The sequence below is a fragment of the Chelon labrosus genome, assembly GCF_963514085.1.
Source record: "Chelon labrosus genome assembly, chromosome: 15".
Lineage (NCBI taxonomy): Eukaryota > Metazoa > Chordata > Actinopteri > Mugiliformes > Mugilidae > Chelon > Chelon labrosus.
The window spans coordinates 13,204,523-13,216,489 of NC_140348.1; the positions used below are offsets into that span (position 1 = coordinate 13,204,523).

Here is an 11,967-nt window from a genome sequence, read left to right on the forward strand (position 1 = left end):
TTTCGGGATTGTGTTTCACGTAGAACGTAGCTAGTATCAATAGCCATGGCACACGTAAGTTGTTTTCCTCAGCTACAACCACGCAGCAGGGGACAGGTGTAACAAGTTTCTCTCTAATATGAAACCTCTGAGGTCTCCTAAGGATGATCCGTGCTTTGTAACTGTTCTTTCAGCTCGTAGCCCAGAGCGGTACATTGTTATGTTGTATCACCATGGTTAGTGAATGCCACAAATGCTTTCTTTTATGAGACGCAACAGATGATGAAATGCGTGGAATCTGCTTGACATGTTCATTTTAAAGGTGTTTAAATCCTTGATGATCTTTTTCTCCCATTAAACTGGTTATTTATACTATTTGCATATGTGTGTGAATGGTATTGACTCGGGGGCAAACAGAAGAAGTGGAGCAGAGTATTGTGTTGGTGACAGGAGCTTATTAGAGGTGAATGAAGCACTGTATGTGGTACACTAATCTGAGGGCCACAATAGTCATCTGTTGATATATACCCTTTTCCACATGTCCTTTGACCATTAACTCTCGTAACAGATTGTGAGTCTAACCACTGATGTGTGTGAGATCTGCTTGATATGTTGATAAAGTTGTTTGAATCCTTGGCATCTTTAAATATTAACAATCTCACCCATTTAACAGGTTATTAATACTACTAGTATGTTTATGGGAATGGTATTGTGGAGCAGAGTTTGCCAGAGTATTGTGTTAAGCGCATGGATGCAGGTCACAGGGTAGCGTATCGTCTATGTGATACGCTACCTTGAGGGCCACAATACTCATCTGCTAATATATCCGTTGCCACGCGGCCTTCCTCTCCTTTGCTCCCTTCCACTCTGTAGTCCTCACCTTTCAAAAGTTGTTGTTCCCCCACCAGCTGTGACCTTTATTCAAAGGGGTCAGCAGTGAGGCAGGCCGGAGTTTGTGTGTGTGTGTGTGTGTGTGTGTGTGTGGGGGCATGAGTAGAGGAGGGGTAACGGTTGTGTGTGCCTGGATGAGGGGAGGCTAGAGGGAGATGACATGGCATGAGGAGGAATCGTCACTCGGTTCATTGAAATAGGTTGCCATGTGTCTGCGAGTTCAGACCAGACAAGAGACAGTGATTGTCACATCAGTTGAACTGAATGTACTCTTTTTGAACCGGGATCATAGCCTGTTTTAGCTTTTGACGTGCTCCCTAGCTGGATATTAAATTCAACCAGTGAACTGAACCTTTTTATCTTTTTTTTTCCCAAAAGATAGAGCATAAAATAATCTGTTGATGGGACATCCCCCGAAGAATTTCCTGTCTTTTTGTAATATTTTACGTTGCGTTAGAGTGGATGACACTACACTTGGATTGGAGATTTATATACAAGTACTACAGAGTTGGCTTTTGTTGGAGGGCTGCCCTGGGCAGTGTGCTGGTTCAGAGTCAGAGCTTATCCCTGTGGGACTCTGTGCGCAGACAATTCTTCACAGTGAATGATGGATTCTTGGAATACGGACTCAGAGGATTCATGCGATTGGGGCGACTCCTCTGAAGAGCCATCATCATCAGATGAAGATGAACTCGATGTCAAATTTAATAAAGAGTAATGTTACTCCTTCAGTAATGTGTGTGTTAGGAGAGATGTTTTCACTGCGTGCCTGTTCTGTCTATGTGGCGAATAGAGTTGAATAAGTCATGACTAAGTGTTAAATATTAACCGTGTCCATCATCACAGCTCTGGTGAGGCCTTTAAAGGGAATAATAATGTGTTTTAATGACAGTCATGCAGTGTGTGAGGATTAGGTCAAATGTACTAATTGTGCAGCGGTGCCTCATTGTGTTGTATGCTCCTTTTCTCCAGGGAGGACATCAGGACAGCCAACGTCATTGCAGCAGAGGCAGTCACCTGTCTAGTCATCGATCGAGAGTGAGTATCAATAAAGTTAATCCCCACAGATCAGATCAGACTGCTCGGCCCCACCAAGGATTCCTTTTTTTTTCCCTTGGCATTTAAAGAAATGCATGTGGCCGGTGTTAGAATAGCTCAATGAATTAATGTAGCAGCTGTGCTAAACTAGCCCATTATGGTCAGACATTATCATTTAATTCATTTTCACACCTTTGTGCGTGACTATAACTTAATTATTGTCTGCCATCCAGAGTCGCAGAGTCTTTCTATAAGAAGCTGCTCACAAAGTTTGGGAGTTGTAAAAGGTTAAAATCTAATCACATCATCGCCTAGACTCTATCCATCTTTTGTGGACCTAATTATGATGCAAATGTTTTCCAGACACAAGTAACGAAACTCATGAGACTTGCACTTACTTTGTTAACTGATGTCAGAAAGCCAGGTGTAAAATGTGCCCTCGGTCCAACTTCTGGGAAGAATTTGAATATTTGCTACAGCTGCACGAAGGAGAAAGAAGGAGAATTTTTTTCTACTTATGGTTATTTTTCATCTTCTCTTTGCTCTTTATGCTAATCTCAGCTCGAACCTTTCTCTTTTCCTTTTATAGCCCCGACATGTTCTGGCATTTTGCTTCGTGTTTTTTACAGTAATGTACTTTAAAAGCGTGATATACTTCCAAAAAAGGTTTGCTCTATGAGCATCTCTGAGCATTAAACTGTTGGTGAGAATAGAGAAACAGACGGATTGGACGCAGGGAGGAAATTGTATCAGCTTACCAAGGGCCTCCCTTTGGCCTCAGGGAACGTGGCAGGCGCAAATGGGCCATCCTCGGAGCGAGCAGAGGGGATAGTGAGTGAGTCATCCAGCACAGGTGATTACTGCTGCCTGTCATACAAGAAAAGCACCTAATGCTGTCACAGCCCACAAAGCCAGTTCAGCGTGTGTGTCACACAGCGTGGCCCGTCTTAGTCAAGGATATTTATTTTTAAACCCCTGTTATTCCATGTGCATTTGTTCATTTTCTATATCGCCATGCGTGTGTGTTGCTTTAAAATGAAACAGTGCAGCCTAATAGGTAAGATAAGGATAATTGCAAGAGCTGTGGGATGGAGAGAGGGAATTAAACCGAGCGGCAGGGAGTCACTCAGTGCAATAGACGCTGTGAGCAGGCAAACATTTAAAGAAAAGCTCGGCTCACAAATAGTCCCAGCTAGAAGGCGTTGCGCTCTCCAGAGGAGAAAACACCAGATGCATTGCGTCTTCCGCTGACAGCTTGATGAGCCTTGCCTGAAAACTCTCAGCTAGTTCTTCTTTCAGGATGCTGGGAGTCTTTTCCATAGGCGGCCATACTTCAGGGAGAAAAGAGCTGAAGCGCGGGTGTTTTATTTCATTTACCACATCTCCCCATGAGTGCAAGCGGAGGATTGTATTTCAGCATGTTAGCATATTGCGTAGCTTATTATTCAGCAGTGTCCTACATCTCCTTATGACCCTTCTTTAAAATTAATATCATCTGTGGTCGAACTACTGAGAACTTAGAGATTGATTTAATTTAATTTTATTAAACACAAAAAGAAAACCATATCCATAACATGCTACGACTTCTTTGTAAGTATATTTTTATTCTGTTATCCAGTCTTTGAAAAATGTATGCGCAGCTTCTACTTTTGTCTCAAAATTTCCACCCACCATCTGCCGTCACACTGTTTTACACCTCTTCGGGGTACCTCTCTCTTCTCATCTGTGATTTTTAGAGCCTTGTCTCTAAAAGCCGACTCATGAATATTTAATACTAACTGGCAGTGTTTTTATGACTGTCTGGTCAGACGCCGCACCGGCTTCATATACTGTACCGATCGGCCGCGTTGCACAAACTGCTTTGTTGCCTCTAAGTAGGAACTATTAATTCATTACACGTTGTACTGGGGGATGTGTGTATGGATAGAGTGCAGATTTTCATTTTTCAGATTGTCTCCGAAAAGTTTGATAAAGTGCTGCTTTAACATTTACTGTCTGTGTTTCAGTTCATTCAAGCACCTGATTGGAGGTTTGGAGGATGTGTCCAGCAAAGGTCATGAGGATGCTGATGCCAAAGCCAAGTAAGATAAATTATTGTTATGCATGAATAAATAATAATAATAATAATAATAAAAACAACACTATGCAAATACATCTTTCAATAATATTAAAACTATGTGCAAAATGTTAATGCGCTGCGCCTTGAGGTCTGTTACATAACAAACATCTAACACCAGATTGCCAACCGGAAAGCAGAGGTCACGACCTCCGCCTTTATTTCTGGAGAAATGAATATGCACTCTATTTATCGTCGCTATGGAAACCAGAGAATAGCACTGCAAAAAGAACCTTGGCAGTGAGGTGGGCATCTTGGGGTTCATTCGGCTATATACTGGCACAATCTGATACCCCACGCTCTCTGCGTTATGTTGTGAGTCAAGGTGAGCAGAAACAAGAATCCAGTAATGACAGATTGCAGAGGTTGAGAGAGCAGGAACAGCTTATCAGTGGATAGATGGCCGCAGCGATGAGAGGCAGGGCTGACGAAGCAGACTAGATTCTTGTCCAGTGCTCTGGATTTCTATCTGACTGTCGAGAGTGACAGTCATCTTTTGCAAGTCATCCGCATTAAGACAGCAAAGAGGAGAACATATCGGATACTGGTTGGAAAGAGGCAGGTGCAGCGGCTTACATCTGGCATTTAGCCTTGGCCAGGTGCCCCATATGGCTCTCTACCACCAGCCATTGCTCTGCCAGCAGATGTGTTTAGAGATCCGCAGCATGCATCCAATAACCCTGTTCTTCCCATGCCTTGGTCTTTAGGGAAGCAAGTTTGCTTTTATGCAAATCGCACTTTTGCACGACTGTCATCTGAAAACTTATCATCAACGCCGCTCCCCCCAGAACTTTACCTCAAAATAGAATCCCTCACCCCCACCCCTTGCTCGTTCGAATCTGTCTCATCAAAGCTGTTTTCCCCCTGATTAAGGTAGCTTTCCCCGCCGTGTGCTGTGTCGTCTCTCGTCGGCGCTCCCCGCCCCACAGAGCGCATTTGTTTCTCGGCGAGGAAAGCCTGAGTCAGGATCCCACGGTGATGGAAACTATCTCTAATTGGTCACAGCGGATAAACACATTTCACCGGCCCTGTATCTATAGAGCAAACTACAGCTGCTCCCTGTGAGCTTGACATGTCTTTTCTTCAAAGGCTAACTCCCTGCTATGTGTTTTTAATGAAGCCAGCGGTTCTATTGTCAAGAGAGACCAAGAGATATAAATACAGCCATCTCTGCTGTACCATCTACACTAATTTTACATGCAGAAAAGCTGATATATTGGTGGCGATGCGAGACAACAGTGAAAAGGAATTTCCTCTTTATAACTGATTACCGTACAAGAAATAATCTTTGAAAAATAAATTATGTTTGAGCTCTTGCCGCTCATGCCTCCCTTTGTCTTATAAGAGCATAATAAGCCCTGAAAGTGTCTTTGTGCTGAAATTAAAGTAATTTAGAGTGTTTTGAATAGGTTAACACCTGCTTTAATTCCCTACTTTTTGCAGAGTCTATTTGTCCTTTCAGAAAGCCATTTCCTCTTTACATTTCCACTTACTGTTAATCAGTAATTAAGGCCCAACTGGCCAGAAAGCCCTGTAGATTGATGAGAAAATATGACCCGTGTCTGCATATGACTCAGCAGGTGCCGAGACTTTACAGAGAAGTGTAGAAGTTCAATAAGCAGGAGTTACTCGTAAATAAAAGTGGCATTTAAGGAGAGCCAGCTTTAAGGTCAGAAGTGCTTTCTTCTACTCGCCCTGCTCCCCTGAGCCAGGCTAGACCAAGAAGAACTGGAGCAAAGTAAATGAGGATAATAGCACACACACGCACTCATGTTCACATCCATACTCGCACACACACTCAGACGCAGGGGAATTGCGTCATTTTTATGACCTCACCCGTGCAGTGATACAGATTATCACTCGCTGGGGTGCTACTTGACCGGGCAAGAACACTTTGTATTGCGGTGCTAGTGATGCATTCGTCAGACACCAGTATTAAGCAACATGTTATTTCAATGTCATGTTGCAAGGGACCCGAATAGACAAATACCGTGGAACCCACCAGGATTGCATTACGGTGCTGGATGCAGCTGAGCCCTGTGTTTGCTTTTTTTCAAGGTCACGGTTTAGGCATCTATTTAAGGTGGACGTATGGTTCCAGTCCCACTGGACCTGCTGGCTAGTATCATATTGCTGTTTCTAACATCTCATGTCTCAGTCATGGACATTAGACAACTGCTGTTTCCTGTCTATATGTGAAAAAGCTCTTTATTCATGTACCTGCTTTTGTACATATTTCCACTATTCATTTGTTCTCACAGGGCTTGTGCTTCCTTGACTGAGATATTGAGCGACAAATTGGGTGTTTCTTGAAGCTAAACTATTCACAACAATTTATTGTAGTGAGTTGACTTGCTTTCAAGGTTGCCTGACTAAAGAATCTTTTGTGCATAACAGAATATATAAATGTATCCTTTCATCGCCTACTTAATAGAAAGTATTCATTTTCTGGGTCAGCTTTGAAAGGCAGAGTTTTTGTTCATATGCTTTCGATATTTCCTCCTTAGGTTGTTACTTATTATGGAGCAATGCTGCCACCTGCTGGCCAACAGTTGTCATTACTAGTAAATATTTTTATTAAGGACTTCACAGTGTAAACTTATCCCCTGATTCTTATTTATACACTGGCAGCATTTGTAAAACCCTCCCTCTCTGACAGGACAGACAAATCATATCCACATCTTAAAGCTTGTCTGTGTGTTTCCACTCTCTATACGTTTGCACTCAAAGTCTGCCGCCTGCATCTGTGTCAGTCACCTCCATCTCGCCAACAATCTGTGGAGATTCAGGCGGGGTCTTAATTCCCTCTGTCCTTTTCTTGAGCGGAGACCGTTTGGGTGTTCTCTGGGCCGACTTCCAGATAAGGGGAGGGGAGAAAAAGACGAAAGGATCACCTGTAAATCTCACTTGATAGTTATAGTGCCTATATATACACACACACACACACACAAATAAACCGAGAGTGTCCTGGTTACCCACTGTGTTCCTGAGAAACATCATGCACAGTAACGTGCCAACACGTGCCATCACAATGCCCGCTGGCATGCAGCTCAGGGGGGGAAAAAAAGGTTTAATTGCATTGGCTGGCTGGCTGGCAGTGTAACTGATGTGGATTTGAAAAGGGTGAAACTCTTCTTTTCACATCTAAAATGGTCACTTAGTGTATTATAAAGCCGAATTCAAGCCTGAAACAGTGCTCGTAAACTGAACAATGTTTAACTTACTTTTATTTAAATAAACGGATAAATCCCCGATGCTTCACGGAGAAAGACTACAGACTTATCTAAACAAGCCTTCCTTGTAGGTATTTTCTGACAGCTGTACAGCTTTTGTGTGAGAGAAAGGGCCTCACGTTGAGACAGTAGTTTGTTCCAAGTGACCCAGAAAGGGCTGTCCACACTCAGATCTGTCCTAAGCCCACTGATCCAGAGACTGAGCTCATGAAAGTCTGTCTGGATCAAACTATAACTAGAGAAGACACAGGGGCATGCGGGGATACGGGACAGACACGTGGAAACAATCTCCGCTGCCAGCATGTGCAGGTCAGCGACGGCATGTTGTTGTGTTCAGTGGCAGAGCTGAAGCATGTCTTCAGAGCCAGCTGGGTAGTTGGATGCTTTGTGTGACGGATATCCCCATCTTTGTTCTTTCCTATCGAGAAGGGGGACAGACTGGGGACAGTTAGTCTGTGTTTAAACGGAGGTCAAAGTGATTTGCCAGAGGACTAAACTCAAACACATCCTGTTCACGTGCTCATATTTATACACCCTCCACATCCTCAATAACATCCTTGATAGATTACCATGAGTTAAATCCTCTAAGATTTGCAAACAAATGAGCTCAAGGAGAGACGGATATTTTGTCTAAGGTTGTTTTAAAGTGGATTATGTGTTCTTTCATCCTTCATCTCATCTCTAATCCTGTTCCCATTTTTTCCTTTCCCCGGCACCACAGGTATGAAGCAGAGAATGCGTTTTTCTTCAATCTCAACCTAGCTGACTTCAACATCATCGACACACTGGGGGTTGGTGGCTTTGGGCGCGTCGAGCTGGTACGGGAGACTGCGCCGTGACACCAGCATGAGTCACATAAATCCTTAACATCCTCCGAATCGTCTAACAGGCTGCGCTAGTTAATAGGCGGTCTGACCTTTGAATTTGTTTCTTTCCTTCCCCGCTGCAGGTTCAGCTCAAGAGCGACGAGAACAAAACCTTCGCCATGAAGATCCTGAAGAAGCGGCACATCGTCGACACAAGGCAGCAGGAGCACATTCGCTCGGAGAAGCTCATCATGCAGGAGGCCCACTCTGACTTCATTGTTAGGTACGCGCCCAAGCAGCTTCGTCGAAGGGCTGTCTAAATAATGTGCTGTACATGCCACACATGTCATGCGGATCAGTGCTTTATTAGCTAAGAGCCAGAGGGACCTTGAAGTGATTAACAGAGCTTTCTTTGTGGAGCTTACAGTGCTTCTTTGTGTATAATGAAGGGTTCCTTCCACATACAACAAACCAACGTATATTACCAACATGTTAAATGTTGTATTATTTGAGTTGAGGTGTAGGTTGTTTGATGTTAAATAAACAGACTAGATAAACTACAACTTCAGCGCCAGCTAAAACTGTTTTGCCTTTGATCACTGCAACAACAGTGATTATCCATGGCATTTCCAGTAAGGATAATTGCATAAGAACGATAATAAACGAGATTCAGTTGCGGCCTGTGTCTAAAATGCCATAGCCAGAGATTAGGAACTTCATGAAAGCACTGTTCAGACCTGGTATTAAGATGCGTCCCGAGGGATCAGATCACAGGTATCCAACCTTGAAGAAGTGCGTTCACACCTGGTGTCTCCACATGTGTCTCCAGCCGCCACTTGAAATCCAACCACAGCTTTTCTCTCCGGCCCAGACCACCTCCAAGTGAGGACTGAGTGTTTTCGGATCTCAAATGAATCCTCAGTGTGTCTTGGTTGTTCACACCTGTACTCGCCACTTGCGATTGGACCACTCGAAGGTTCGACAGTTAATACCAGGTCTGAACAGGGCCAAAGACGGGAGACGGTGCACGGGGACGATCTCTGGAATATGCTGGACAATGCACGGAGTCGAGCTCTACGGATGGCGTCCAAGAAGAGAACAAAATGGCACGAAGCTGCGAGATTAAACTCAGCCAGAGGAGCATTGTGAATATTGGCAGCCTATTCTTTGGTCAGATGAAACCAAAATAAATTCGCTCCAGCTTGTTTGGCAAGGACCTAAACAATCAGGACCACCACAGTGACTGCACAGTGCCGACGGTCATTTTCCAACAAGAGGGCAAAACTGAAAACACACCCAGGTCTATGTCCCCCAGACTTAAAGCCAATAAGACTGACTAAACTGAAACCTTTAGAGTATTAAAATAAAAGTAATGTTGCACCGAGGATGTTCTCAGTTATGCTGCATAGTGTACAAGTCGAGTTTGTCAGAAACAATTTGCATAGTATTATAAGTGACACTTAGTCTACGGCAGTTTTCTTGATGTCTTGTTAATTTTCTATATTAAGTAAAAAAAAATCTAGCCAATAACAGCTTTATTGCTTTATTACCATATTCTTTATTAAAAATAGATAACTGAGGTATATTGATCTTAAACTGTTTCCTACACAACTGGAATGAAAGATGAGCTTTTCATTGGTGTAAGCAATCACTTTGTAAGCAACCGTTTGAGATAACGACCAAATTTGTGGGTTTTCAGACTCTACAGAACCTTCAAAGACAGCAAGTACCTCTACATGTTGATGGAAGCGTGCTTAGGAGGAGAGCTTTGGACCATCCTGCGAGACAGGTGGGCTCTATTCCTCCAGACCTGCTTTAACCGATTTTGTGTCTTACTTTGAATGTACAAAGAGTGAGTTCTGTAATGCACAGTGTTTGGAATGAATGACTTCCAAAGCAGGAAAATATTAGTTTGTAGTCATATTTGTGGCATTTAGGTCCAATATGCTAAATCATGTTGTAATTTGCAGAGAACATTATCTTGAAGCAGTTTACATTTGTTCAAGCGGCTCGAACCCCATGGTCGATCTAAGAAAAGATTTAATTGTTGGACTAATACACTTGTATTTACTATACGAGCACTTACAGTAATGGTTACGCCTTTACTTCATGATTCAGCTGTTTTCCTGCTGTGTTTCCAGGGGTTCATTCGAGGACTCAACCACCAGGTTTTACACGGCCTGCGTGGTGGAGGCTTTTGCTTACCTGCATTCCAAAGGTATCATCTACAGAGACCTTAAACCAGAGAACCTTATATTGGACCACAGGGGTTATGCCAAACTGGTAAGAGAACACCACGGCCTATCTGGATTGTCTGTTTCCTCTTTTTCCCGAGGCTGAAATGATGCAAACGAGAGAAATGTCGTCTTTTTTTCTGAAGTTACAATGAAATATCAAAAGGCTTGTGAACACTTTGAAAGGGTAATCGTGGTATAAAGAACAATATAATTGAGGTTATGTTGGGTTTTGTTTTTTGAGGCGCAAAGCCATTCCCTTTTCTCATCATGGGGAACACGGTTTGTCTCTTTTGGCAGCCTCCAGCCGCTCAGCTCTTTTTATTCATAATGCCAAAGCCACTAAATCCACAATTTACATCTTCACTATTTTCATACATATAAATGAGTGCGTTCTGATACAAAGAATCACCAAATTCAGACCAGGCGCAGATTCAAATACTTCTTTTCTAAATGACGAAAACAAACGAGAGAACCTTCCTTGCCTTCAGGTGGACTTTGGCTTTGCCAAGAAGATCGGGTTTGGGAAGAAGACGTGGACCTTCTGTGGGACGCCGGAGTATGTAGCACCAGAGATCATTCTGAACAAGGGTCACGACATCTCAGCCGACTACTGGTCTCTAGGAATCCTCATGTTTGAGCTCTTAACTGGCAGGTACACACAAGCCCGGGCATGTCCATAAAAACTCATTCCCTGCAAGGTTACGCCGCTGAACTCCATTTGGAAAATTCTAGTTTTTTTTTTAATTAAATTAGATGGTTTAGTTTAATGGAGCGTGACTGAATTCTTATTAGCGGTCCATACTAATACTCTGTAATATCTTGGCTTTTGTTGTGCAGTCCTCCATTCTCTGGCCCCGATCCCATGAAAACCTACAACATCATCCTGAGAGGCATCGACATGATTGAATTTCCAAAGAAAATTACCAAAAATGCTGCCAACCTAATCAAAAAGCTATGCAGGTAAGTGCTGCCGCCTCTAGCAGTGTAACTCGTAGTAATCATCCCAGTGGTCTGTATGCTGAATTATGTTTTTTTTTTTTTTTTTTTTTACTTCAGGGATAATCCTTCTGAAAGACTGGGAAACTTGAAAAATGGTGTCAAAGACATCCAAAAGCACAAGTAAGGAAATTCATGATAGTTTTTAAAATGTTTCTCTTCATGGTATAATGTATGAATTATAATGAAATAATGCTGTTGTTCCTTTAGATGGTTTGAGGGCTTTAACTGGGAGGGCTTGAAGAAAGGGACGTTGACGCCTCCTATTATCCCTAATGTGAGTGGACACCGCTGACAGCTTCACTCTTTACATATTTTTCTACTTGTTCTATTGTAATCTAAGTCCATTTGCTGTCTACCTGTTAATGCGTTCTGCGGTTGCTTTGCCTTTCTTACCAGGTCACATCGGCGGTCGACACAAGTAACTTCGACAGCTTCCCAGAGGACAACGAGGACCCGCCCCCAGATGACAACTCCGGCTGGGACGTCGATTTTTGAAGTCCTCCAGTCCCCTCAAAACCAAAAGAAACTCTTCTTTTTTTTGGCTTCTGGAGGCCATCGCGGAGGACATGGCTGCGTTGTGGGGGGAAAAAAGAAAAGAAAAAACTGCTTTAGAAATGAAAGAGGAAAATATGGAAAAGAAGACAAACGGATGGATGGCAAACCCTCTG

At 43.1% G+C, this 11,967-nt stretch overlaps 1 protein-coding gene across 2 annotated transcripts in view; it reads left to right on the plus strand.

The window, feature by feature from the left end:
- Positions 1-11,967, plus strand: part of LOC311500817 (cGMP-dependent protein kinase 1) — a gene marked incomplete at its 5' end in the record, with an annotated part of 81,110 nt that extends 69,143 nt beyond the window's left edge. For both annotated transcript variants that reach the window (XM_084562420.1, XM_084562419.1), the window contains 11 exons: positions 1,843-1,908; positions 3,915-3,989; positions 7,979-8,075; positions 8,207-8,346; positions 9,763-9,852; positions 10,205-10,346; positions 10,789-10,952; positions 11,138-11,260; positions 11,357-11,419; positions 11,507-11,573; positions 11,696-11,967. In XM_084562420.1, coding sequence (XP_084418546.1) covers positions 1,843-1,908; positions 3,915-3,989; positions 7,979-8,075; positions 8,207-8,346; positions 9,763-9,852; positions 10,205-10,346; positions 10,789-10,952; positions 11,138-11,260; positions 11,357-11,419; positions 11,507-11,573; positions 11,696-11,794 — 1,126 coding nt within the window. In that variant the 3' untranslated portion in view covers positions 11,795-11,967. The remainder of the gene's footprint in view (positions 1-1,842; positions 1,909-3,914; positions 3,990-7,978; positions 8,076-8,206; positions 8,347-9,762; positions 9,853-10,204; positions 10,347-10,788; positions 10,953-11,137; positions 11,261-11,356; positions 11,420-11,506; positions 11,574-11,695) is intronic.